At 37.3% G+C, this 27,929-nt stretch overlaps 1 protein-coding gene across 5 annotated transcripts in view; it reads left to right on the top strand.

The window, feature by feature from the left end:
• The window catches only part of TTC37 (tetratricopeptide repeat domain 37), a 46,483-nt gene that overhangs the window by 8,799 nt on the left and 9,755 nt on the right, over window positions 1-27,929 (top strand). For all 5 annotated transcript variants that reach the window (XM_021380275.1, XM_021380278.1, XM_021380277.1 and 2 more), the window contains 29 exons: window positions 1,003-1,143; window positions 1,682-1,783; window positions 4,305-4,438; window positions 5,071-5,157; window positions 5,246-5,349; window positions 5,459-5,585; window positions 6,762-6,941; window positions 7,717-7,841; window positions 8,277-8,530; window positions 10,790-10,892; window positions 11,683-11,859; window positions 12,801-12,945; window positions 13,104-13,182; window positions 13,311-13,372; window positions 13,498-13,554; window positions 14,618-14,686; window positions 16,126-16,200; window positions 16,831-16,972; window positions 18,078-18,171; window positions 18,725-18,802; window positions 19,302-19,426; window positions 20,272-20,395; window positions 21,214-21,432; window positions 22,169-22,241; window positions 22,938-22,991; window positions 23,101-23,212; window positions 24,498-24,626; window positions 25,255-25,376; window positions 27,128-27,286. In XM_021380275.1, the coding sequence (XP_021235950.1) occupies window positions 1,003-1,143; window positions 1,682-1,783; window positions 4,305-4,438; window positions 5,071-5,157; window positions 5,246-5,349; window positions 5,459-5,585; window positions 6,762-6,941; window positions 7,717-7,841; window positions 8,277-8,530; window positions 10,790-10,892; window positions 11,683-11,859; window positions 12,801-12,945; window positions 13,104-13,182; window positions 13,311-13,372; window positions 13,498-13,554; window positions 14,618-14,686; window positions 16,126-16,200; window positions 16,831-16,972; window positions 18,078-18,171; window positions 18,725-18,802; window positions 19,302-19,426; window positions 20,272-20,395; window positions 21,214-21,432; window positions 22,169-22,241; window positions 22,938-22,991; window positions 23,101-23,212; window positions 24,498-24,626; window positions 25,255-25,376; window positions 27,128-27,286 (3,452 nt within the window). The remainder of the gene's footprint in view (window positions 1-1,002; window positions 1,144-1,681; window positions 1,784-4,304; window positions 4,439-5,070; window positions 5,158-5,245; window positions 5,350-5,458; window positions 5,586-6,761; window positions 6,942-7,716; window positions 7,842-8,276; window positions 8,531-10,789; window positions 10,893-11,682; window positions 11,860-12,800; window positions 12,946-13,103; window positions 13,183-13,310; window positions 13,373-13,497; window positions 13,555-14,617; window positions 14,687-16,125; window positions 16,201-16,830; window positions 16,973-18,077; window positions 18,172-18,724; window positions 18,803-19,301; window positions 19,427-20,271; window positions 20,396-21,213; window positions 21,433-22,168; window positions 22,242-22,937; window positions 22,992-23,100; window positions 23,213-24,497; window positions 24,627-25,254; window positions 25,377-27,127; window positions 27,287-27,929) is intronic.

A 27,929-nucleotide genomic window follows, 5' to 3' on the forward strand; every position in this document is an offset into this window, starting at 1 on the left:
AATAGAGATAAACAGATGTGTCTAGATGCTTGTTCAAGGTAGGAAAGAATAATTGTTGAGGAGAAATTATACAGTGGTGTCTTTAGTATTGCAGGGATCTGGAAACATACAATTGTTATAATCAGTAGTTGCTAATACAGTGTTGTTCACCGCTAACCATTTTCCCAGCATTTTCAAAAGTAACTACAAAATTTAGTCCTTTATTTCATTCTTTAAAGCATCAGAATTTGAAGTTACCTACCTCAAAATATGCTTGGTTAAACAAGGAAGAGAATAATTTTATCGTTGTATTTGTGTCATTCTAACCATGTCACAGTACTTGAAGCCCCACGTTTGTGGGCTTGTAGCTCTCTTGCAGAGTTAGTCCTCTTTATCAAATGGAGATCAAAAGCTACTTTTGTCAAGTGAGTCCATACTTTTTAAAAAATCATTTCAAAAAATGTTGATGTTGCTGTAAGTCACAGCAGTTGTTTTAAGAAACAACTGCAAAGCCTACAGATTAGCGTCATCAATAAAATGTTATGCCTGGACATTAAACTTCATGATTTCACAGCAAAACTGTTTCTTGCAAGTTCATCACAAGGAATTTGTAATTAAACGAGGCCTCCTTTGAAAGGAAATCATTCTGATTTCTTTGTGGCAGATTCTGAAAGATGGATGTTGACCTTGATTTAGATGGAAAGCGTATGAAGGATTGGCTTTCTCTTAATAAAGAAAGTATACCTGGAGTAATTTAACATGTGTAATTTAGCATATTAAAAAAAAAAAAAGCTTTACACTGATGTTTGATGATACTGGGTATTTTAATGCTTACTTGATTTTTATATATTTCTTTTTAGAGCTTATAATTATTATAGTACCTCTGAAAAAAAAATTAATAAACTTATGGCCTTGAGTTCAAAGGATGTCATATAAATATATATGTTTATGTACGTAAGTTTAAGTAGGTTGTTGCATTTTTAAACCTACAGCTCAAGAAAATGTTTCTTTTTCTGAAACTAGGTACTTTGTCGGAAGAGGCCTTGCACTATTTTTCTAAGCTTCAGGAGATGGACTCAAGTAGTGGTCCAGGCATCATTGGTTTTGGTATAAAATGCCTCCAAGAAAAGAAATATAAGGAGGCTATTAAAAGTCTTACTGAAGGTAAATGTGTAATGTGAGGTATGGGTACTTGAACAGCGGCTAGTTTACAATATTCTGCGAATCTTGTACTTGCATATTACTTTGCCTTTTTGCAAGTTGCAAAAAGATCAGCTGGCTTTTAAAAGAAAAATGAATGCTTTGTCTGATGGAAGGCTGAGATATATTTTCTAAATGTATATTTAAGTATAACATCTCTAAAGACCATCATTTCTGTTGTAGCCAGCTGTATAGTACTATTTACTTCACTTTAAACTTTATTGTAGTGTGACTGTTCTTGGACTTTACTTGGATGAAGCAGTAAACATATCAATAACAATTAAATGAAGCCTAACGGACATTTACAACCTTCTTAGTCTTTGCCTCACAGTTTGGAGGTCTAAGATACCCAAAGCAAAGACTCAAAGGAAAAATTGTCTCATACTGATTATCTAATGACAGTGATTTTGATGGCATTATAGGCCAAAACAGCATCTGCCAGCTGCAGAATCTTTGCAGTGCTAAGCAACTTCTTCTCAATGCCTTTCTCCTCTTCTGCTAGGTTTGCAGAAGGTTAGCCAGTGTCCAAGAGCATGGCATTACTTGGCAGAGGCACAGATGAAAGTTCACAAACACAGGGATGCTGTCCTGTCCTGCAATCAAGGTAACTGCCTGTTAACTGAAGGAGCAACTACGGGGATACAGTTCTTTACATAGTCCAGTCATTGTGGCCTTTACATGGGAGGCCTGAGTTAGCAGCAGCTGTTGTCCTTTGCATTTTGCAGTCTCACTGCTTGTGCTGGTGCTCCCCTGCTTCTGTTCAAATGGTTAAGTAGTTGCTATTGAGAACACAAAAGGGCTATAAAGTTGTGCAGAGGAAATGTGAAAACAGAACACGGTAGGTCAAAAGAGTTCAGGCGAGGTATTGCGGAAAGAATGAAATTCAGACGATTCTTTTCCCATCTGTTTTTGGTGTGGAAGAGCTCATGCAGATGTGCACATCATGATCCTTTTTTTCAGAGGACTTATCAAAGTACTTATCTGTGATTATAACATTGACAGAAGTTGCTGTGAAACATAAAGGGAAAAATGACCATTTAAAGAACTATGAGATCTTGACGTAGGAATTGACCAGGGAATATAACATAATATAAACGTAGAAAATGATTCTGGGAAACCAACAGCATTGCTTCTACAAAGTGAAGTTGTTTTTTTGGAACTCTTTGAAGGAGATACCAGCATATAGATGAGGGAAAGTCTTGTAAGAGATCTTGCCACTTGGAAACCAGAGTTGTAGCATTGAGAGATTTTTTTTTTACTTTTATTTTTATTTTTTTACAGTTCATAGTCATTTGTTTGCTTGAAGTGGCTTAAAAGCTGGATCACAGCATAGTAATAATGGTCAGTTTTCATGTTGGAAGTATTCCTGACATTTTCACTGGAACCTCCTTTTGTTTATCCTCTATTCTAGTCTATTATGATTTTTAAGTAATAAGGTTAAAAGGTTTGCTCTTCAGAGCAGGCCAAAAAACTCTAAAAAGAGATTACCAGAGTAGCTAACTAGGTGTTAAAATAACTGATAAAATTCAATATTTATAAATGCTAAATCATGCAGCTGTGGGAAGAGATGTTCTCAAGAAGCATAGAATTCATAGAATTCATAGAATTAGCTAGGTTGGAAAAGACCTACAAGATCACCTAGTCCAACCATCCACCTACCACCAACATAACCCCACTAAACCAGGTCTCTCAACGCTATATCTAAACGTTTCTTGAACACCTCCAGGGACGGTGACTCAACCACCTCCCTGGGCAGCCTGTTCCAGCGTCTGACCACTCTTTCAGAAAAGTAGTATTTCCTAATGTCCAGCCTAAATCTCCCCTGGCGCAACTTGAAGCCATTCCCCCTCGTCCTGTCACTAGTTACAAGAGAGAAGAGGCTGACCCCCAGCTCACTACAACCTCCCTTCAGGTAGTTATAGAGAGCGATGAGGTCTCCCCTGAGCCTCCTCTTCTCCAGACTGAACAATCCCAGCTCCCTCAGCCGCTCCTCATAAGGCCTGTGCTCCAGACCCCTCACCAGCTTCGTCGCCCTCCTCTGAACACGCTCCAGGGCCTCAATGTCTTTCTTGCAGTGAGGGGCCCAAAACTGGACACAGTAAGCAGCCCTACAAGAGCAGAAAAGTCTTCATTTTGTACTGAAAAAGAAAGACTGTTTCTTTCCCTTCCTATGCTTTACAAAGTGCTTCAAAGTCACAAATTATTGAGGGGAATGGTTAGTGAAACAGAGCACCAGCATGCAGTTGTATAAAGAACTAGAGCAGTGTGGTGAATTCTATGTGCAGTTTTGGTATCTGCCCACTCTCTAAAAGAAAAGATGATTTTGAAATCTGTAAAATTAGAAACAATGTGGAAAATAAAGTATTTTCTTCTCCTGTGCAAGATCTGATTAATATGAAATGTAACAAAAGGCTGGCAAACTTGTTACAAGCAAAGGAGGCTTTGTTTCTTAATTCAAGGTGAAGGTCAGGATGGTATGTGTTTTGTGCACTGTGGCTGCAGGAAGTTTGCCGGAGTTCAAAGGGTGCCCAACGTGGGAAAGAATTCTGGGAAAGCAGTGCTATGTGCGTGTCCTGCTCTTATGCTTTTCTTGGACATTGGCAGCTAGGTGCAGGATGCTAGGATAGACTGGCTTTATCAGATCAGACAGAAATTTGTCATATATGGAAACAGTTAACAATTATTCAGAATAAGTACTTGTCTTTTGAGGATGCTGATGTGCAATAGAGATTCTCAGAGGTGAGATGATACAGATTATTGGATAGTGCATACAGCAGCATAGAATTAGCTTTTGCACAGGCATAGAATTAAATCTTTTATTTTAATAGTAATATTTTTTCCCTCTAAACACTAAAGTGCAGAACAGCTTGGTTAGTGAAAAGTCATTCTTTCTTCAGAGCGTGGATCAGGAAAATGTAGCATTCCATTTAAGAAGTTGGCATCTTGAAAACATTATATTTGTTTTACGTGTCCGAGGGAGCCTTTCTAAAATTCATTGAACTTTTGAACTTACATGGTTTGATTTTATGTAACTGTTCTCTCTCACATTGAAGAAACTGTCTGTAAATTAGCTTTATTGGTTCCTTTCCTATTTTTGTTTGGTGAAACTTTTGTCTTATCAACAGCTCTCAAAAATCTTGAAACTCCTGAGGGTTCTAGTCTTCAGCAGAAGAACCTTATCCTTCAGTTGAAAGCAGAGGCTTTGATCAAAATAGCTGATGCTGAAGCTGCAGAAGAAGCCATTAATGCGCTTGAGCAGGTATTTTCATTGATCAAGTGTAGTTTAAGAAAAAAAGCTCCCTCATCTTTGTGCCCTAAAAATTCAAGCTGTATATTTTCCTTTTATCATTCTATGTGGTTTATACAGTTCCTACCAACTATGCTGTAATCAACACACTCGCCCCTTTGCCCCTCCCCCTCCCTAGTTAAAACTAAAAAATGCTTTTCTACAACTTCTTTTAACTCACAATTATAATTTAGAAAGCTGTCACTCTTGGGTTTGTCTGGTCTTGCTTAGTGATGCTGGATTATTGCTAGTTCTGAGGCTACTGTTCCTCTGAATTTGAATTATGGTTATAATTCTACTCCCTGTGTCCTCAATTAACTTGTCGTTTCACATAAGCATGTAACTTTAAGACAGAATAGTGAAGCTTCAAGCAGAAATTGCTTCTCCTTTTTTATGCTTCACAGTTCCATGTATGCTACCTTTTCCATGGTTTAGACTTCTGTAGCTTTGTCTTTGCTCTCCACAATCTGCTGCATCTTCAACAAAAATCTCAAGGGTCTTCTCTCAAAACGTTTTCTTGTCTATATCTTCTCAGACTGCCTGCTTTTGACACATTGTTTTTGTGGAGAGGATAACTTGTTTGTGTCTATTACTTGGCTTTCTAGGTTGTGGGGTCAAGCAGTGATCCAGTGCTTCTAGCTTTTAGAGGTCGAGCATATCTAAACAAAGGTTTAGTCGATGAGGCTTCAAAGGTTAGTGCTTTTTGGTCCTTTCTGTTTGCTAAATAGAATTCTTATTGCCATACAGAAATAACCAGGAAAGGATGATGTTTTTTTTCAGATTTCACAAGAGCTTCTGTTGTCCCACCCTGATCTAGCTGAAGCCCATGCTCTTGAGGGCTTCATCCATTATTCTCAGAAGAAATATGAGCAGGCAGAAAGAAGGTAAACCTTTTTTCCTTCCCTATAACATGCAAGTGTAGCCGAGAATAAAATTCAGTGCTTTTCAGCTTTTGAGGATTTCTTTGATCTGATCTCTGTTCCTTTCATTTAGTTTTCAAAATGCTATTGAAAGACGGGCTGAAATTGCTGAGTATCATCAGTACCTGGGGCTCACTTATTGGTTCATGAGTGATGAGACAAAAAAAGACAAAGGAAAAACACTCACTCACTTCTTGAAGGTAAAAGTTTCTTTAACTATTAATTTAAATCAACATTTCTCTTTATTGGAAGCATGAAGTACTTTGGCTGGAATGAGGGACTTGAATATTCTGCTTGTTACAATTCACAGGCCTCCAGATCCTGTAAATCAAGTTCAGGTGTGAAAAAATTCATTGCAGGGAGCTGTGTAATTACTTGGAATCTCCCTGCTTTTTTTTTTTTAACCCCTGTTCAGCTCATTATTGAGGCCTTTGTTATAGCCAAATGAAGTGGTGATTCTCTCAGTCCCCTGTCTTGAGAGCTGTAAATTTGAGACATTTGATAGCCATTGTAGAGCTTCAAAGACATCTTGAAATGTAGAGGGCATAATTTGAAATGGAAGAAGACAAAGGAGGGAAAGAAGTGGTGTTAGAATTTCAGTGTGTGCCCACAGATCTAAGCCTGCAAAACTCCTGTAGTCTATATGCTTTTCCCAATTGTTGCATTTGTAATGGTTGTGGATTTCTGTGTATGTAGATAAGAATCTGATCCAAGAGATTTAGTCTGACATCATTACTGGGAGCATAGAAGTTACAAAATAGGGATCTAAACTTCATAAACTCACTGTATAACTTTGTAGCATCTCAAATAATGGCCTATGCTTCCACTTCAATAGTAGCAGAGCATAGCAGACAATGTATTTTAAATGAACAATATTCTTAATTCTAAAATACTCTTAACTCTAATCAATTCTGTGAGCTTTTTAAAAAAAAATATTGTCAGAGCTGTTGATATGCTGCTTTGGGGGTATTGTTTCTCAAGTATAAACAAGTATGTCAAATATACACAAAAGAAACTTCTGAAAATGCTGGAGTTAATTGTGATATAATAAGGTATGACTGTAAGTGTAATGGCTGAATTTTGAGTGGAACTTTAAAATGATGGAATGTAAAGAATTGTTTGCTGCCAACACATCTATCTGGTTATTGTTTCCATACGAAATGCCTTGTATCATGAGGCTTGTGGATGGTTCTGTAAATATTGAAAGCTGAAGTAGTCTTTGAAGCATTAAAATAAATTTTGAGTGCTCAGATGTATCACAGAAGAAGCTTAATTAAGTTGATAAATGGAGACTGTACAAGTATTTAGCACTGGACCTGCCCATACGCATGATCCTTCAAAAGGTGCTCTTATGTTGTGTTTGTATTTCCTTGTAGGCTGCAAAATTGGACAGCTACTTGGGAAGTGTCTTTTGTTATTTAGGTAACTACTACAGAGATGTTGCTGGAGACAAAAGTAGAGCTCGTGGTTGTTATAAAAAGGCTTTTGAACTGGATGGAACTGATGAAGAATCTGGAACAGCAGCTGTAGACTTAAGTGTGGAGCTTGGAGACACGGTATTGCACATTCAAGGCCCTGGGTTATGGTTATTTTGCTTTTCTGTTAATTGTACTCGGAGGAATCACTTCAGGTTTCTTTGGTATTTGAGAGTAAGATCTGAAAATGGATGCTCTGTCATTGCCTAGCAGTTTTCATAGCTGGACCTGCTTCAGTTTTATGCTTCAGTTCTGAATTAAACCTATCTGGGGAGGATGCTGGGGGAAGCAAGCATAACGTTGTAGTACATGATTCAGATGGGAGGATTTTTTCAGTAGGAAACATGTAGAGAAAGTAAGTTTACTTCTCATATTTAACTTGTGCCATTTTTTAACATCCTCCTCCCTTGTTCCTTTCAGAAAAAGCATACAAAGTCATCAGAATGTTTTAAAGAACTATTTCTTTTATAGTATTGTATAAAAAGTTCTTAGTCTGATATTACCAAGAAAGCAGCTCACACCTTGACAGACTCCACTGAAACGTCTGTAGAATCAGATTAAGTATGTGACTTACTACAAAGACGTGTATGCTTTTGTAGTTAAAAAATAAATTTATCACTACAAAACTGCAGGAATCTACTGTCTTTTTCCAAAGACCTGTACAGAAGATGTGATAACATCCTCCTGTGTTCTGCCACTCAGTCTGCCAACTTTAAAAAGCCCCTGTAATATTTCTTCATTACAGTAACTACAAGTTAGACAGTTTAATGGTTTGCTGAAATAGGTATATTCTTCTTAATAATTTTTTTCTTCACGTACAATGTTTACTAATGTGGTATTTTTGTTGCTTTGTTAGGACACTGCACTATCCATCTTGAATGAAGTAACTGAAAAAGCAAATGCTGGTGCAGCAAAATGGGCTTGGCTTCATCGTGGACTTTACTACCTCAGAACTGGTCAGCCATCAAAAGCAGTGGCAGAGTAAGAGAACTAGTGGTTGGTTTAAACCATTTTCTATAAATCCTGCTAAAACAGTCTTTGATCTTCACAGGTTTTGAAATTAAGTTAGCTAATCACAAGGTAGCCAGTACTGAACTGGGAAGTGGATCTGAGCAAGCTCCATCTTCTGAAATTAGCACAATGCAATATTCTCATGATACCAGTGATCTCTGCTAACAAGCCTGGTGATGAGGCTTGTCATAGGCGAGCAGGGTATAACACTGAATAAAAGCCAAAAGTACGTACAGTACCTAAGTTTGTTTAATTTGCTCTATGAAGAATGAAACACTGTTTTGCCATTTCTAAAAATTCTATATAATTGAGTGCTTGTGTTCTGAAATTATGTAATGCAAGGAAATCATTTGTTTTGTTAATTTGTATCACATTTAATTTAGATTTAAATCTTGGTATCTTCAGTTTGCAGGCAGCTCTCAGGGCTGATCGAATGGATCCCAACTGCTGGGAGTCTCTAGGGGAGGCTTACGTGAGCAGAGGTAGCTATGCAGCAGCTCTAAAATCCTTCAGGAAGGCCAGCGAGCTGAACCCAGACCATGTGTACAGCATTTACAGAGCTGCAGCAGTTGAGCAAATTCTAGGCAAATATGAAAATGCTATAGCTACCTATCAGCAAATCTTAGAGAAGACTGAAGAGTATGTACCTGCACTTAAAGGTAATCTGTCTGAATTTTCAATTTTAGATCCTTTTCTCCCTCTAACACTGTAGTACTTCAGTTTTATGGAGAGGTTCTCGATGTATGATGTAGGTAGGTCTGCCTGCTTGAAGGGTAGTTTTGGATGTTCAGAATGCTGTGATCCACTTGCATGAAAGCCAGTGTGTAGTAGCCACTGAATACTTGAAGAGCTCCTAAATCATTATTCAAAGGAGTAATTATTTCTATTTCAAATAAGTACAAAATTATACAATTATTCCTGTGTAATTACCAGAGGCCAGAGGAATTTAAAATTTATGTAGGAAGCCAGCTAATGGTGCTGCAGTTTCACCTGAGCAGTCAAACACCGTGTATGACAAGCAGTGGAGTCAGTCTGCCTTGTCAAAGAGGTGGACTGTGCTCATTTTCTGCTGCCCCTGACCATGTATTCATCAGGTTTTGTGTTAACTCTGGTTAACACAAGCACAAACCTCTCTGAGCTTCTGCTATTGATTAAAAACAGTAGTGAGGTCTCAGAAGTGTTAGATGTGGCAGTCAGTATGTTTCTTTAATAGAAGTCAGCAATAGGGAGGATTAGGAGAGCATGGACTCCTAGTGATAGCAATCTGTGATTCCAGAAGTATATTATATTGAACTATATGAAATTTTGGTAGCCAATTGATAATGTATTTTGTTTGCCTTCTTGATTCCACTTAGTCTTCAGGCATTCTTACACTATACATCCATTTGAAGTTGGTATTTTTTTTATGCTTGGTATACGTATGATTTTTTGAAGCTGTTGCTCTTTGTGTAGAAGGCCTTTGGTTTGTGGCAGTGCCAGTTGATTTATTTCTAACACTAAATCAAAAGTATTATGTTACTATTGCAGTAGTATAATTTTCTGAAAGGGCTACAAGGTAGTGTTCCCCCTATCTCCTCCTGCATAGTTTCTTTTTCTCTTGGAGTCTGCTGAACTACATGGACACACAAAACTCCATGAGGGAATTGGAGAGTATTTCACATAGACAGCTCTGTTAGGCTTCATCCCTCATTCCTCTCACTTTAGTGTCCTATTTACTGGCTCCAGATCAAAGTTCAAATCCAATCTGAAAAAAGTCTAGATTTTTGTAGAGACTACTCAATATTTACTCCTATTTTGCTATCTTCTATGTACTTTTTAAAACTTTGAAACATACACAAGTGTACTTTTGGTACCATTCTGGTCAGAAACTAAACAGTTTCTGAGTTTACTTGCTGGAAGCATAGTCTCATAGCAGATAAAAGAATTAACTATACTGATATTGCTTCAAAGTGTCTTTTATATGCATTCTGTTTTTGCGTTATTGAATACTAAGTTTATTCTACCTCTGCTCCAGCATCTCTTTTTAATGTACAATTTTGGGAAATAAAATTAGTTTTGCTTTTAGAGGGCAGGTTCCTCGTATCAGAGCTTATAACCTTGGGACTTGTGTTGCTCAAATAAATACCTAGTGGGGTCAGGACAAGAGGCTTAGAAAACATGATTGCATCTAGTTCATGTGGACTGCATTTGTTACAGTGTCATAATCCACAAAGAGAGATGGATGGTTTGGTGTAGATAAGAATTACAATAGCATGATGAAGGCAGCTTCAGAATGCTGAAAAAAAAATACTGAGAATCAGTAAGACTCGCATCCAGTGACTTAATGCCAGTCAGAATCACTGCAGATACCAGCAAGACTACAAACCAAGCACTACCTTGAATTTTCAAAAATGGTGAATGTTACGGCATTAGATTCACGTTTTTTAATAGTTGGATTTATTTCGATATAAGGTCAATTCTTGTTTAAATAGGATTAAGTAATGTTGGTTTCAGTCACCTCAGAGTCAACTTTCAATATTGCCCTGGTATTTTCTTGTTTTTGTATTTTGGCTGTGCTTTGATAGTGTCTTTGACTAAAGTGTGAACTAAATGTTGCTGTATTGTCAAAGGCTTGTCTCTTGAGTGCTTGAGTTAATTCTTGAAAATGAACATCAAGTTTCAGTGTTATGCTTCTTATAATTAGTTGTATTTTAATATTCAGACTGTTCTACATTTTATGCTGATTAGGGAGGGGTAAGAGCAAAGTGTTTCTTATGAGCAGGAGAGTTTCTGTAGGTTTTTGGTTTTTTGGCTTAGTACACGCAGGGAATAAAGCAGAACACTGAGCAGGCTTTTCCCCCATACCACCCCACCTCTTCTAGCAAGCAGTATCAGGCAAGCATCTCTTTTCATAGAACATACCTTTGTCTTACTTTTAGGACTTGGAGAATGCTATCTCATGCTGGCAAGATCAGCCCTTGATAAGTATCTTGATATGAAGGCTGTGGGTTACATAGAGCAGGCTCTTGAATTTTTTACAAGGTTAGTACTGAATATCCTGTTATTTAATGTTCACTGGGCTCATGGTTTGAAGAAGAATAAATGTTACATGTTTGAGAAATTTCAGTTAAACTAAATGAAACGAATCAGGCTTCTGTTCTAGAAGAAAAAGTTTAAGGAATATGGTTTGAACAATGCATTATGGACTTAACGTGGCCTGAGTAAATGTTAACTACAGAATTATTATTGGTTTTGGTTTTTTTTTTGCTCTTTAAAGATAGAGCCCTTTCACTTTGACAGACTTGTGAAGTTGCATACAGTTCTCTTCAGTTGTCATTGTGTATATATGGAACTTAAGGGAGGAGATACCTATCAAAAATGGTGGAAGAAAAGGCAATCGTCCTTTCCTTCCCTCAATCTTACTGTTTTACATTTCAGTTAAAATGCATTAGTGGCCTAAATCAAACCTTGGAATAACTGCTGTTACAGAAGAAAGTCCATTGGGTTTCTGCAGATGTCTCATGCCATGTGATATAATGGCAAAAATTAGTAGATAGCTAATACACTGATAGATAATTACTAATTTTCTGGAGGTACTCTTAGTCCCCCCAAAATTGGGATACTTTGATGAAGTTTCTGTGATTTATTTTTTACTTTTTAAACCTAGAGGTTGAGTAGGAAGAAAACTGATTTAAAAAAACAACAACAACAAAGAACTCATTGATTAATTAAATTGAGTTTGTGCCACTCTTCAGAGTGGTGAACTTTCTGAAAAAAGTATTGTGATGCCTGAACAGTTCTTTTGTGGGTTTTCTTAATTATTAACTTACAGGGCAACAAAGCACCGTCCTGATATATCTTCCCTTTGGAAATTGCTTGGTGACACCTTCACTAGTGTGCATGTTATTTCACCAACCAGAGTGAACGTTCAAGTTCTAGGATTGCTTCTGGGTAAAAATGAAGGTAAACAGATGCTGAAGAAAAGTGAGCTGCTCAGACTGGGTGGAAGGTATTTTTTTTTTTTTTTTTTACTGTCAAGTGCTTCTACACCTTTGTACACACTGTAGAGTCTCAAATATTCTAGACTATGTTAATTTTAGGAAATGAAACACATGCTGATCTTTTGACACATGCGTATTTAGTGAAGATTAAAGAAAAAGCAAAGTCTCATGATTCTTTCAAATTACACCGCTTATTTCAGGGAATGTTCCCTGGATCACCACAATGGCTCTCAGTGCACCATCTAGCACCTGCTGTTCTCCACGTTTCTTTCTGCCTCCAGAGCATGGCTGTATCATGCCTGTTATTCAACCAGTTGTTCAGTTTCAAATGAAATGGTTGCAGTAGTTGTTACCCAATTCTCCCAGGACTACTAATGTCCAAGATAAAACTGTAAGCTTCGTTTGTGTCTGTAATTATTTCTTATAAACTGTCATTAATTTGAGCCCCCGTATGTGATCTAAATTACATTGGAAGAGGGAATCCCTTGTTCCTGACCCTGGAATCTCATGATAGAAAATATTTTTAGTTTTCTTGTAGCACCTTCTGTGCGGCTGGATGAGTAAGTTAAGGTAGGCTGGAAATGCTGCTGCTTACTAAATCTTAACCATTTGTAGTCAAGTACTTCCTAGGGAAGTCTGATTAACTTTAGAAATGGCTGATGTTTGTTGTAATTAAAACATTCATATTGCACTTGACATCACTTTGATATATTGCACATCTATAAGTTCACAAGCGTTGGGTAATACAGACCAGGATAAATTCTATAAAGATAACTGTAAAACTGAAAATTGTTTAGTTGTCACTGGATTTCCATTCTTGCCTGGTTTTGTTTGTGTTTATGCATAGTTGGATGGTTTAGGTTTTTAATCACTTTTTAGTGTTTTTCAGCTTTCTGTTTTTTGTGTGGAGAGGCTTGGAATAATGCTTCTGTGATTCATGTTTCTGTAGGTGTTACGGCAGAGCTTTAAAATTGATTTCTTTGCCTAACATATGGTGTGATCTTGGAATAAATTATTATCGACAAGCAGAGCACCTCACAGCAGTGGGCACTGACATGAATGAGATCAGTGAACTACTAGAGAAGTCTTTACAGGTATTGTCTGTTTTTCTGTTGTGTTCTTTGAAGTCAGCCTCGATGCTTGTCTGCTTAACTTCTGTCTCTAATAAAGCCTAAGTCTCTGAGTAAGTTAATGCATAATATCTTAACTTTTGCTATTCTGTTGATATAACTTGCATTTGATTTTCTTCCAGTGTCTCAAAAAAGCTGTGAGGCTTGACAGCAAAAATCACTTTTATTGGAATGCACTTGGTGTGGTTGCTTCCTGTAGTGGTAAGTCTTCAGTGAGATCCATAGCTGCATAATATTCTACATTAGAAGGCAGTGCTTGACTAATGCTGTTTACAAAATTCAGTTAGATCTAACTCTCCTTTTCTTTTCTTCCTTTTTTGTCCCTCCAGCTATTGGGAATTATGCTCTTGCTCAACATTCGTTCATCAAATCTGTTCAAGCTGAGGAAATTGTAAGTGCTGTAGGCAGCTACCATCTGTTCCAAGTGGGCATTTTAAACTTTTCTTCCCTTGATGCAGTATTATTTTTTTTTTCAGAATACAGCAATAATACCTAGGTTTTATTTGTTCTGTCTAGAATGTTGTTGCCTGGACCAACTTGGGAGTTTTGTATCTAGCAACAGGAAACATTGAGGTAACTCTTTCCCATTCCTTAAATGCATTTTCCCTTTGCAATTTCTTAGGGGAATATATGGTTGTAGGAGTGATAGCAAACAGTGAAGGGTGTCTGTCTCAGATTCAAGAAAAATGCTTTCTCTGAATGAAATAAAATCAGCATCTTTCATGAGTTACACAAATTAAGTATTTGTTTTGGTCTGGATATGGTTAGGTGAACTTAGGCTAAATTGCTGAAGTTGCTCTCCAAATGACTAGATGGAATAAAAGCTGTTTGTAAGGAAGGAGAAGGACTGAATCAAATGAATGCGTACTAAATTTGACCCAAGAACTGTTTTAGTCACAAACTGAAATATAAGATTTTGAGTTTCCTATAGGTGGCTACTTCCTGCTTATCAGTATGTCATGTAATTTGCCATAGTTCTTCATAACATTTGGAGCCTCTCTGGAGGAAAATTAGGGTACCTGTTAAGTGAAGTCCAGAGTTTTCTTGCAGCTAAAATTACATGGTATCCTATTTGCTGGTCAGAATTTTGGCAGTTTTATTTAATTTATGAAATGGGATGGTCAGACTGATAATTATTTTTAGTAAAAGTAATTTGATACTACAAGTTCCTTGCTGCTAAGAGTACTAATGCTTTTTCTCCTTGTGCCACGTTGAGGAAGAAATTCTGCACATATGCAGTCATGTCTTTCCTTCAGGATTTATGGACAGTAATCAGCTCAATAATTTTCAAACTGTTTACATGAAAGAAATGTACATTTCAAAATCTAGATCCTCCAGGTGTCTAAATTTAAAATAAAAATTACTCTAGCAGTTAATCTAGCTTCTTCCTCAAAACAACAAAGCAGTTAGTCTAGATGAGGAGGAAGTGTGTTTGGAAGGGAGAGGAACTTTTGATCTTTTAAATAGCTTTAAAATTATTTTTATTTTTAAGAAGTCTAAACTGCTTTATTTCTCTGGGTAGCAGACTTAATTCTGTTCATGAAAAGCTCATCCCGTACTACTGCATGACAATACCTGTGTATATCAAAAGTGTACGCAAGACAGTTTGATAGCTGTGTTTTCTTTGGTTCTGCAGCAAGCTCATGAAGCTTTCAAGGTAGCCCAGTCTCTGGAACCTTCTTACCTAATATGTTGGATTGGGCAGGTAAGATGTGAAAAATATAAAACTGTGCATTGTTAGAGGATTTGGAGATGATTTGGACTTCCTCCTAATGGATGCTTACGCACGTACCTGTAGGAGTAAAGGGAGCTGCTACTTCCCCTGGGGGTGGATGGAACCCTTTGTTTCCACAGCAGTGTACAGAGGAGTCTACATTCAGCAGATATCTTTATGTAGATGTTTTTGTGACTGATGTAATTGTGAGTTGTGTAAGAAACTAGCTATTAAAAAACTTGCTATTGTTCTCTGAAGCTTGCTATCTAGCATTCTTAAAGTACCATCTTCATAAGGTGGCAGCTATTTCCATTTTTGCTGTATGACTAATTCATCAAAGGCACTCTTAACCCTCTTCTCAGCTCCCTTCTCTTCTAACTTACTGTTAAAAATAGTAGGTCTTCAATGTACCTGGTGCAAATTCAGCTCTTACTTCTTGGGAGATCCCATTCTCCACCTACCACTGAGGATTGGATAGGATCCCACTGGTATTTAGGCCATCTTTGAATAGCACAAAATACTTATGACTCATATTTGTGATTGCTATAGGTGCACTCCATGATCCCATGCTGATGATCTGCTAATAATATCTGATTGAAGCTGGATTCTAAATAAGGACTAGTGCCATCATGTGTCAAAATTCAGTTCCCATCATATGTCTTTGTACTGAGGAATGTAAAGTAGCAGCAAAAGTTCTTGAGTTTCAAATAGCAGTATAGCAGAGACTACTTATTCTACTTTTGAAGTGTTTGATTTATTCTTAGAACCATAAAATGGGTTGGGTTGGAAGGGAGCATAAAACTCACCTAGTTCCAACCCCCTGCTGCAGGCAGCATTGCCACCTGCTAGATTGGGCTGCGCAGGGCCCCATCCAACCTGGCCTTAAGCACCTCCAGCGATAGGGCACCCACAGCTTCTCTGGGCAGCTATGACAGGGCCTCACTGCCTTCTGGGTAAAGAATTTCCTCCTAACATCTAATCCAAATCTTCCCTCTTTTAATTTAAAGCCATTTCTCCTTACCTATCACAACATTCTGTTGTAGTAAGTCCCTTCCCAGTGTTCCAGTAGCCCCGGCTTACATACTGAAAGGCTGCTATAAGCTGTCCCTGGAGCCTTCTCTTCTTCAGGCTGAACAGCCCCAACTTTCTCAGCCTTCCTTCACAGAAGAGGAGCATCCTCGTGGCCCATCTCTGTACTCACTCCAGCAGATCCATGCCCTTCATATGCTAGGGGTCCAAGAGTTGAATGCAGTGATACAGGTGGGATCTCATGAGAGTGGGGTGGAGTTTCTCTGATAGTATGAGAAAATAAAATGTTTTTCATGTTAAATAGCTAGTTATGGTATGGCTGAAAGTAGTCTGTGCTGAGTTTCTTGTCAGAGTCATAAATTTTGAAGTACCTGACCATAGCAACTTCTGTTTCTCTGAAGGCTCTTGTTGCAGAGACGGTAGGCAGCTATGATACTATGGATCTCTTCAGGCACACAACTGAACTTAGTATGCATGTGAGTATAACAGATAGATGAAAGTACTTCATATTTAATCTCTCTACTTAGGTGATATAATTTTTAAAAAACAGATGTGTCTTGAACAATGGAACAGCTAGGCTCCCATTCCAAATGAGGTTGCCTGTATTCATTGTTGCTGTTCTGGGCCTATGCTGACACTGAATAGCAGGCACTCATTTTATTAAATGCTTTAGTCCCAATGGACAAAGAAACTTTCTTTGTAAGTTTTGAAAAAACATTTTTGATGTTCCACAGTATTGGACAAAGGCATAAATTGAAGACATAAACAGGAAAGAGCAAGGATGCTGTTGTAACCCCGGGTTCTAAGAAAGTGGAAGACTTCATATTCTCATATATGTTTTCTCATTTGTCATTCCTCCTGGAGTGCCACCAGTGATATGATAATGTGAGAATTCTTTTTGCCCCAAGGACTAGTTATAATCGAGTGTTTGCAGCATATCGGTTTAGTATTTTATTCTCCTGCTTAACAGTAATGCAGATTTTTATCCTACACTCTGCCTTAAAACAGAGAATGATTATCATCTCTAAGTATTTCAGTGTTATTTGGGCATGTTTAATGATCCACAATTTACATGCTTCTTTGTTCGTTTTTAATTATTTCTTGAGACTGAGGGAGCAAAAGGCTATGCCCACTGGGTATGTTCAACACTGCAAGATAGAAGCAACAGAGATACTGAGCAATATCTGTACAACATCGTAGAAATGAGTGCTATTCCAGCAGCCCAGGTGGTTATGAGCAAATACACAGGTATGTAGCTAAAATGCTTCACTGAATGGGCAAACCTGATTAAGCAATGTCTGTACTAGGTCTGGCAAAGAATGATTTGACTGGACTGGGGAGAGGCTTTTGTGCTGTAAAATAAGTATACCAAGTAATGTAAAGGGACTCTTTTTTTAAAATTATTATTGTTATCACATCCCATGAAATAGGTGTGAATTCTGTCATTCTACAAGACACTGAGCAAAGTAAGGAGCTGAGCCTTGCTATACCTGCCACCTGGTGTCTGCTATCAGACATCCTTTGAGTATATCTGTATGGTACAGATAGATGCTAGCTTCTCTGCCTGTGTGCCATGTGTTTGAGCATAAGGCTGTTTCTGGATGTTGCGCACCTTCAGTAACTGAAGCACACGATAGTATTAAACTTCAGTAAGAGACAGCATTTTCTTGAGCATGGTTCCAAACCACTGTGGCTTTCATGTTGTGGTAGCCTAGAAGATGAATAGAGCAAGTGTGGATTTTCTTTAATGTATATCCTTGGTCTAATAATCTGTTGCTATTTTTTTTTTATTTATTTAGAGCTACAAAATAAGTTGCAAACACTTAAAATGAGAAGTGTAAGGAGATAATTGTCTCTAAAATCTCTATTCTTAAGCAGATTGCAGGAAGGGCCTGTGTTCCCCTTTCTGGTCTGAAGTGAGATGGCAGATAACTTTAGCTGTTGACATGCCTTTCAGAGTTGTAGTATTGAAAATTAACCATAAGGTTCTATTAGTATGTTACTAGAGTCAGTACGAAGGGAATAGTTTCATCTTTCATTACCAAAAAAAAACCCACCAAAAAACTCCTAGCCACTTCAAGCCAAAAAACTTGAAGTATGTTGAGTTAGTCAATACCTTGTCATAAGATCTGAAACATTTTTGAGCTAGCCTTATGTCATGTTGCTGTCTTAGTATCTCTTATTTGCTTGCAGCCCATCTTGATGATTCCAGTGAGCAACTGACAGAAGCACTTGGCAAAGTGCTTTGTATATATGCATGCACTGTAGCATCAATGTAGCAATGCTTTTTCTAATGCTTTTTTACAACTGTTTCTGATTATGTTCTCCAACATTGTAAATTCTGATTTTCTAGAAAGAAATCCAGATGATGCATCTGCTTTCACAATGCTTGGTTACTTGAATGACTATCTGGATCTAAAAAGACAGGCAAAAGATGCTTATGAGAGGTAAATTATACACTCTGGAATGCTTACTATTAGAAGCTGCTTGTCCTCATTTTCTGTGCACCAGCTGAAAAGCTTAAGGGTTTTTCTTTTCCTCCAGTAAGCCTTATATTTTCAGCTCGACAGTACATTTCAACTAATTGTAGCGTGAAGAGTGCGTGGGAATTTTCTTATAGAAATTTGGAAATACAGAACACGTGTAACTGGGGAAGTAAAGGCATTCCAAGGCTGTGTGTCTTACTAGGGCATTCAGCTAGTTCACTGTGTTGGAGTTAAGTGAGACTTTGGGATTTGTCTTTTTTGTTGTTGTTCTTTTTGAAGTTTTGTTCTCTATAGTAATTAATGTACTTTTTTTTTCTCCTTTTCAAATGGTAGAGGAAACCACATATTTGGAGAGCGTTTTTGTCAATACATTAAACTTCATAGAATTACCTCTATTCATGCTTTCTGTGCTTATGCATAGAAAGATTTTTGCATAAAACACTTGCCCATTCCGCTATGAGAATTAATGTAAAAATGTGTTATAGTAATTATTCTTAACTGTGATCATTTTAAGGGCTGCTTCGTTACTGAAAAACTCTGACGATACTGAGAAATATAATATAGCAATGCAAAACTATGGCAGATCTCTGTGGTAAGTGTTTATTGATATGTTATCCCTGCCCCTAACTTTGGATGTAGTGAATGCAGAGGTGCAAAACTTAGTTAAGGCTGAATGGTGAAAGTTAGTGATGGAAAATGTGTTAAACATCATTCTTTCCAGTCAGACTTGTATAGAGTCATAGAATCACCAAAGTTGCTGACTCTAAAGGTCAGGCTGACAGACCTGTAGTTCCCCGGATCCTCCTTACGATGCTTCTTGTAGATGGGAGTCACATTGGCAAGCCTCCAATCCTCTGGGACCATGAACGCTGATGGGTGGTGGAAAGCAGCTTGGCAACCACCTCCACCAGCTTCCTCAGCACCCAAGGGTGCATCCCATCCGGCCCCTTGGACTTGTGGCAGTCTAGGTGAAGTAGTAGGTCTCTAACAGTTTCCACATGACAACAGAATACTCAACTGTATGGACAGCTTTTAACCATAGCAGTATTGCTACATCCTTCATATTAATGATGGTTTTCGTTTTTTTACAGTGCCATTGGTGAGTGTGATAAAGCCATTGAGGTTTATACATCAATACCCCCTACTAAGTTTGATACCATTGTGGGGATAGCATTAGCCTACTTCAAGAAAGGACTCTTAGAAGAAAGTATTAAAGGTAAGCAGCTTGCTAATTCAAAGTACTACAGGGCAGTTCTTAAGATGAGTCTTACCCAGATTTGTTCATCTAACCAACATAACTGTAGTTTAGATTATTTCACTCTTTCAGTCCTAACATGTAGGTACACATTCTGTTGCTATTTTAATCATTCATCTGTTCATAAAAGTTCTAGGACTATTCAAAGCTACTAAGGAAAGGTACACTTCTTTCAGAGTTTAATTCTTGTCTGTTAAGCTGTTGTATTCCTAGCTTTCCTTGCTATCATGAAATTGCTTTCCTGGAAAAATTGCTCCTGGGTAGGAGATTAATGTGATGTTCAAAGCACTTCAGCTTTAGTGATTAATAATGTAAGTGCCATGTTGTCATGTTCTATGTTGTTGAGATGGGAAACTCACAGAAAGGTGTGCTGAATTGTTTCTGTAGAAGCCTAAGCACTCACAGTGCATTAACATTTGACATAACTCTGTTTTTAATGGGAATTGTGTGTGCCTCTCTCAAATATTATTTCAGAAACATGTTATCACAGGGAAATCTTTAAGCTGTGTTCATTTCTTTTTCAAGATATCCCAGTACTACTTGTCAGATTGGTTTCCGCTTGGTACATACTAAACAGGCTCTCAACAGCCCTACAAATCGGGCATCTCCTACCATACAGTTCTTCCTAAAGTCTTAGCCAAACTTTTTTTGTGTCATCTGTGATATGATTGCAGGTGTGAAAATGTAGCGAACCTGAAACAGAAGTACTTTTGTACTAGTATGGTACCTTTCCTGAGGCCTTATAAACATGAGGTTTTTCTTTCCCCACTTACTTCAATTCTCAGTCTTTCTTTATTTTTAACTAGCCTATGAGAAAGCCTTGTCTGTCGCTGAGTCTGAACAAGATAAAACACATATCCTGACTGCCTTGGCAATAATAGAGTATAAACGAAACAAAGTGGATGCTGCAAAGACACTGCTGTTTAAATGGTGAGTGAAGGGAATAACCATCAATAAGTGATGATCTATTGTCCTACTTAATTCTCAGTTAATTTCGGGGGGGATCTCTCAAATGGATGCTGGCAGCTGCGGAAATAGATACCCAGAGCTAGGAAAGGAAACAGAGGTCAGTGGGAGAAAAAAAATCATTCATTGTATCTAGTAGTAATCCAGTAAATGTGCGAATAGTGTTGATGTAAGGTTAAACTGCTTCCTGTAATGAAGTGAGTAGAATAGTGTAACTTGGTTCTGATAATAAAACTAACAGGTAGTGGAAACCATATACAAACTACCTGAAATTGGAACAAATCTTGATGTAAACAATATCTAATTTCTAAGAACAGCCTAATTGAAAGAACGATTCTCTTTAGCAGGCTCATTTCTAGCTTTTTTTTCTTCCTGGATTTCTTTTGCAAAGTTGGAAAGAGGCACACTGTTAACTGACTTCTGACTTGAGTTAGAAGTGCAGATATGTTCAAGAAAAGCAAGTAAGTTTCTGCATTACACAGTGTACCTTGCCGTTCATTTTATGGCTGCTACTGAGTAGCAACTAATGTACTGAGTCTTTCCAAGTAGTTTGAATTGATAAGCTTTAGTGCTGAAATGGCACATAACCACTGCAGTGTTCTATATCCTGAGGTCTCAAGTTTACTGTTCTAAGCTTTATCCAAAATCCCATAGTGATAGGCTGCTAAGTCAGCATATTGTAGATGATGTGTTGAAGAAAGAGGACTAAAATACTGTCGTATTAAATGTAAGTTTAATTTGTGCTCCAAAATAATGTCTCCTGTCTCCCTCTGACTGAACAGCTCTTTAAAGGAACCTAGTACAGAAAGTCTGAAGGCTTTGTGCACACTAGGACTGGTAAAGCAGGATGTTACGCTTGCAACAGCAGCCCTAAAGGAGTTACTGAAGCATGAGAAAGGGAGTGATGGGATTTATGAAAGGTGCCTCATTGCATCTGCTGTTTATGCACTACAAGGCAGAAACCTGGGGATCCAGAGAGAAGTCTCCAAAGCAATACATAGGTGTGTATTTTGTTATTTTTTTAGATTGCCTTGTAAATTTGTTGCAACATTCTTCTTTAAAAAAAAATAAATAAAATTAAACATGAAGGTCCTTAGAATTTTGGAATCAGTGGGAAGAAATTTGCTTTATTCTCTCTCATTTATGGGATCAAGTGGCAGAAATTTCATGGCTTGTATGGGTTTTTCTGTTTTTGTGTTGGTGACTTTTTAGATCAGTTCTTCACTAGAGCTTTCAACTTAAAAATCTTTAGGACTTTTATTTAATATCAAACAGCCTCTGAAGCAGTTCATTCTGTTAGATAGATGCCTATGTTTGAAAGTGTTTTGAGTAACCTGTGCATTACAGGGAATGGGAATTTTAATCAGTACCTTTAGCAAGCCACACCGTACACTCCCTCTACGTATTTTCAGAAACTCAGTGCATTTCTCAAAACTGCATTTAAAGTTCTTTGTTTCTCAGACTATGAGGACAAGACTTTGAGTCCTAGAGTCTGTCCATTTCCTTCCTGTGAATATCGATATATGTATTGTTTGCTTTATTTCTTTAGCCAGCGATATAACTTCAGTGTTGTGTTGATAGTTTTAAATTATTAGCCATGTTTATTTGCAGCTGCACTGGGTTTTCTCTCAAATAGAAGAAGATCCATGTGGTATTTATAGCAACTGGCTACAAGAGTCATGAAAGACCAGATTCATTTCTAAACCAAAAAGTCTGATATCCTTGTTCTTTTTGCAGTTACCCTGGTAATGCTGCCCTTTGGTCTCTTCTGTCTCGACTAGTTCCACTGTATACACCACAGAAGGCAAAAGTAAGGGCATTGCTTTAAGAACGGTTTGCATCCTGAGCATACTGTCTGTGTTCTTTATTAACTGAAAATGAAAACTGACACCATGCTTTGGTACATGTTCAGTATGTTCGCTAGTTAATATGATTTTTTTTATATAAGTAAGCACATTCTGAGCAATGCACATGCTGAACAAATCATATATCCAATTATTTGCATCCTTTGTAGGGTAATGGTTCTTTATCTTCTTGAAACCTACTAGAAATATTCCAACATGCAAAAGCTAGATTATATGCATGTAATTTATTTATATAAGATTTCATATATGTATGCAAAATTGAGATTTAAAAAAGCTTTATCTGGCTTGAATTTGCTTAGTCTAGTCAATATTACTTATTGCATTATCCAGTATTTCTTTACTGCTTCTATACTTATTATTAGCTGTTCTCCAAATAAATTCTCATTCTGTCAGTGTATGGAAATCTGTTTCTATATGTAGCTGAAATCATAGCAAGTTGTGCATACATTCAGATCTCAAGTGTCTCTTCATAATTGTTTACAAAGAGACTTTTTTAGTATTTTCCTTTCCTACAGAACAAAGTACATTATGCAAACTTTGTATTTCTGGTTAATGTATATTTAAAAAAAAAATCTTGCCTTACATTTTTTGTAAAATCTTTCAATTATTCATATAACCAATTCTTTTTTTTAATCTTACAGGGGGGAGCCGTGGCAGGAAACATTGCACATGCACTTCATTTAAGACATGGAAAGGTTTGGCTCACTCTTCAATTGTAGATTTTACAATTCCTTAAGCAATCCTAAAGTGAATTCCATCTGATCACTTATATTACAATGCTGTCATTCACATTCCATTTTATAGGATGTCCTACTGAATGTTGCAGTTAATCAATTGGCAGCAGGATGTCACATGTTAGAAGATGAGAGAAACAATCCTCTGAAAAATATTCAGAAGGCAATACGCGTCTGTCCAGGTACTCAAATACACTAGTGTTGTTTCACTAATCAGAAGCAGAATCTATGATTCTATGAACCATTGTGTTAACAAAATACCTACCTTTCTTTGATTATTGTTATTTCTCTTTCTCCATGCATATTTTGGGGACAGTGTTTAAAAACAGAAATTTAAGCTTTTGTTGCAAGTTCAGTCTTGGTGAATTCAACCAGATAAGGAAAAAATCCCTGAGTTTTAAGACTTAATCTGAAAACATGGGCAATTTATTACTCCCACAACAGGAGAAGAGAGAAGTTTTATTTTGTATGTAAGACAAAAAGGAAAATCACGTTTTCCCACAGGGTCAGTATGTCATACCAAGCAGAAGAGATCTATTCATCTAGCTTGAGAACTTGAAAATTTTCTATTACATCATGCAGGTTACAAACTAGGCAACTGTTCACCTGTTGCTAAATGGCCATCTTCTATTTGTGTATAAAGTGCAAATCCGGTGGGGCTTTCAGGGCTTCAAAGAGTATCTCTTGGCAGTGATAATAATACATAAAACGTACACTATTTGTTAGTGCCACTTCAAGTTAAAAGAAAAAAAAATTACTTTCCTCCAAAACTCTCCCCAACAAGACTGTTACAGCTATTCATAATCATGATACTTTGCATTTTACTTTAGTAAAAGTAAAATCTTCAAGCTGTCTTTCATATCCTTGACAAAATTAATCATCTTTGGGCTGAAAACTTAGCTGAATTTTATAATTTGTCTCTACATAGGCTGAACTCTACCAGTCAAACAAAGGTGCTCTTTACTGGGCTAAGTCAGAGTAATGCGGAGCTTGAATTAGCTGACCCTAGAAGCAGGAACCTAACCTATCTGTGATTGCCATAACTTGCATGCCAGTGGCTGAACTATATAGGGACTGTATGACTAAAAGCTGTGGAAAGCATCTTGGGATTTTTGCGGCCACTTTTTATGTAGCATTAAAAGGTACTCAGGTTTAGTCAGTGTAGTTGGAACCAAGCTGCATACCAGTGTCTATACATAAAATGTATTAGGTGGCTTTAGAAACACTGTCTTTGTTTTAAGATTTGAAGAAGCTTATTTGTTAGAGGCAAATACTTTTCTGCTGCCTTGGGCTGAGCTGCTGTAAGTGTCTGATTGAATTTCTTGCAGCCTTACTTCCTCTTACTTGTAGTGTATCATTTCACTGATGGCTGTGTTTTTTATGCTTAATCTGGTAAAGACCATTCTAAATGGAATACCAGACTTTTAGAATGGGCATGAGTTGCCTGTAACCATTCTTTTCTTCTAGATAATCCTGCTGCCTGGGCCGTGCTAATGGCAGCCTGTCATGCTGAAAACACTGTCGTCTGTCTAAACAACACTCAACCGAAGCGAACAGACCTAGAGATGACACTTGTATCTACAATTTCAGCCAAAAGTAAGATATAAAACTATCAATTAAAAGAAAATGAAATAAAATTGAAGTGTTCTGAGCTTGTAATACTGTTATGAATTTCAGAAGCCTGCGTATAAGATGAGAATTGTTCAGTAGTGATTTGAGCCGTAATTGTATTTTTTCCCATGAAAATCTACATCCTAATGGAGAGGTAGAGTTAATTACTTAATTGTAGTTTGCGTTTCCATCCAAAGCCTCAAATGCATTGTTTAAATAGCACTTCTTTATTCTGATGCTTAAGTGAATAGATGATCATGTTACAAAGGAACACTGTTGACAAGAAAAGGCTGAAGTACTCCATGAGCTCCATCATTTCTCCTGTAGATAGCTAACCTTGATTAATAGATGTATCTTGCGTGATGTCTAGTGTTTTTGAGATCTGGAATTAAAGTTATTTGTGTAATCAATTATTCTTAAACTATTAAATAGTGGACTACTTTTTCCATCTTCTTGTTTTTAATTTTATCACCTCTTAATGTTCCTACTAATGAAAGCTGTGTCAGACTGATAGTCCAATAAAGTTCTTACTTGCCAGGTCTGGAGCATGTGACATAGTATGGCACTGCAGCATACACAGTAATCTAGTAAAGTGTTTTCTCTTCTTTTGCAGCTGGAGAAAATAACCTTCCTCATAATTACATCCAAACTCTTGAAGGCTGGTCTCTTTGTCAAGCTATCACCAGTCTAGAGGAGAGTGGTAGAATCTCAGAAGCTGAAGCACTTTGTACCAAGGTATGACAGCAGTATGCTGGCAGAATGTGGTAGAATTCTGTGGAAATTGTGTGTACGTTTTACAAACAGATAATCTTAAATGTAGCAACTGCTTATTCTGGCAGAGCTACAATATGCAGTAGTTGTTGGCATACCACACCACCACCACTCCCAAAATACTGACTCAGTCTGCAGCACCATAACTTTCTGAATAGTTTAAGCAAGGAGTGTATTACATGACAAAACTTGTTCTTCCTTTTTTGCTTTTTTTATGTTAACCTAGTGTTAAGCAAAACATTACAGAACTTTGAGGCAAGAAATCCTGGTGGGGGACTTAACTGTCTTCTGCTCTGTGGTTAAGTTGCAGTGGTACCTATTTCAGATCCACAAGTAGATGCCACAAGTTTAATTGTTAAAAGGAAATGTCTTGTGGCAACACACTTGGGAAAGCAGACTATAGTATTAGCGTGCTTCAAGTGTGTGTATCTGGTTGTCTTCATAAACAAAAGACTTAGCAAAAGATTAGTAAAATAGCAGTTGTACTCAGCAGCACACATCCTTGATGTTCAAGTAGAAAATTGGCTAATCCTATGCGGATGTGCTCCTTGCCTAAGGCATTTGTATATTAGTGTTGAAATGAATTAATTCTTGAAAATGAGATTCAGCAAACATGCTAGTTTTTTAGGGGAAGGTACTTTCTTGTCTCTTTGCTTGAGGAGGAAGTGTTTTCCTTTTCTGGACAGTATGTCTACTGACCTGTCTTATATTAGCAAGTACTGGAGAATTCTACAAATACAAGGTGATATCTGGGGCAGGGAGGGATTATGGTGTTTTTTCCTTGTTTTACTTTTTCATTAGTTACATAGTCTGGAGAAAGGAGTCAGTTCCAGCAATTTGTGCGGAAACCAGGATAAGAGTGTCTGATAAGTTAGTGTCTGCTAACTCTCACTGAGAGTTACGGAACTTAGGATTCCCAGGTGTTGTAACTGAGAGTGATGAGTCAGACACTGCACTCCTTGAATTTCACACTTGCTAATGGGAAAAATTACTACAAATGCTAACAGCTTCTGTTGTCTTTCATTAAGTCTCTGCACATCTGTACATTCTTCAAAGATACAGCTTATTGAGGACTTGCTGTTATCATATTAAGCTTTTCTTAAAAATGGGTGAAATGCGCAAATGCTGTTTCTTAGAACAGATCTGGTTTGAGTTAGGGTTCTTGGACGTATCATGATTTAAACAGGTAGAAACAACACATAATGTGACTTGCAGAAACTTCTTTCTCATGAGATGGATAAAGCAGCAGATGACTAGTTTTCTGTCATTTTTTAATGTGATTTTTTTACAGGAAATAGTTAAATTCTATTCCAATGAGAATTAAGTACTCTAGCCGAGAGAACTGAAACTGCTTGGATCATTCTTCAGATCACCATTGTAGGTTTTTTTTGGTTTGTTTGGGTTTTTTTTGGCCTCAAACTTGTAATTATTGTGAAACCAAACGACAACCAGAGGACTGCCATGTATCTGTCTTTCAGAAACCTCTAATGGTAGGACAGGTACAAAATATAGGATAGAGGAGAGAAAAGGAAAAAAATTACCTATTTCCACATGTCAATTTCTAGAACGCTTCTTTGCACAGAGCAGGGAGAGATGCCATCTTGCAAGTGTTCTGAGAATGTTTTCAATGCTATTTTCTATAAAGATCCTATGGGGAAAAACAACAGTATCTTCTGATATTTGCAAATGATAATTTTGATATCATGTGGTTTTAGGGTTTAAAGAAGTGCCCTGAGCACCCAGCTCTGTTTTTGCTTTTGAGACAAATTCAATGTAAGCAGCTGCTGCAGTCTCACCAAGAGCTTCCAGATACCATCCTGAAGGAGCTTCATAAAACAGTCATGACCAGTTCATCTTCCATTGCAGCCTGGCAAGTAAGTGTGTATTCTCTCCCTGATTTTGTTATGCCACCTGTTACAGTGAGCTCTGAGCAGAGAATATCTGCTATATGAGAATTTTTCACTGGTTGCTTTTATTTGTCCACTGACAGCAAATGGCAGAGAAATCAGCTAATTTTCAGTTCTTTACAAAACTGTAGTATTATGTTAATTTTCTTTTCATTCTTGAAATAATGATAATTGTTTGTAAAAAGCAAGCAGATGTGGAGGTAAAAATAACAACTAGAGATTAAACACTTGACACCTGCATCTTTAGGGTTGGATGACTTGAAATCCTGAATAAATCTCTTATGTGTTCCATAATTTTCTGACATTGAGTGTCACCATTCTTCTGTCAGCTGATGCTGGGGAAAAGAGGAGTCCTTCCCAGTAGTAGTATTCGCTCCCTCCCTTTCATGGAATCACAGAAGATCATTTTTTAGTTAAAATGAAGAGACTATAATTTGGTTTATATGCTTCTGTGAGACAATCTGAGGAACTGTTCCATGCTTGCCAATACACCTTTCTGGTGATGCAGCATGTGTGTATATGTATAATTTTTATTTTTTAACTATTGCTTTTGGTTACAGTTACTGGCTTCCTTTATAAATGCTAGCAGCATGTTTAGAAAAATTCTGTG

The sequence above is a fragment of the Numida meleagris genome, chromosome Z (genome assembly GCF_002078875.1).
Source record: "Numida meleagris isolate 19003 breed g44 Domestic line chromosome Z, NumMel1.0, whole genome shotgun sequence".
NCBI classification, from domain to species: domain Eukaryota; kingdom Metazoa; phylum Chordata; class Aves; order Galliformes; family Numididae; genus Numida; species Numida meleagris.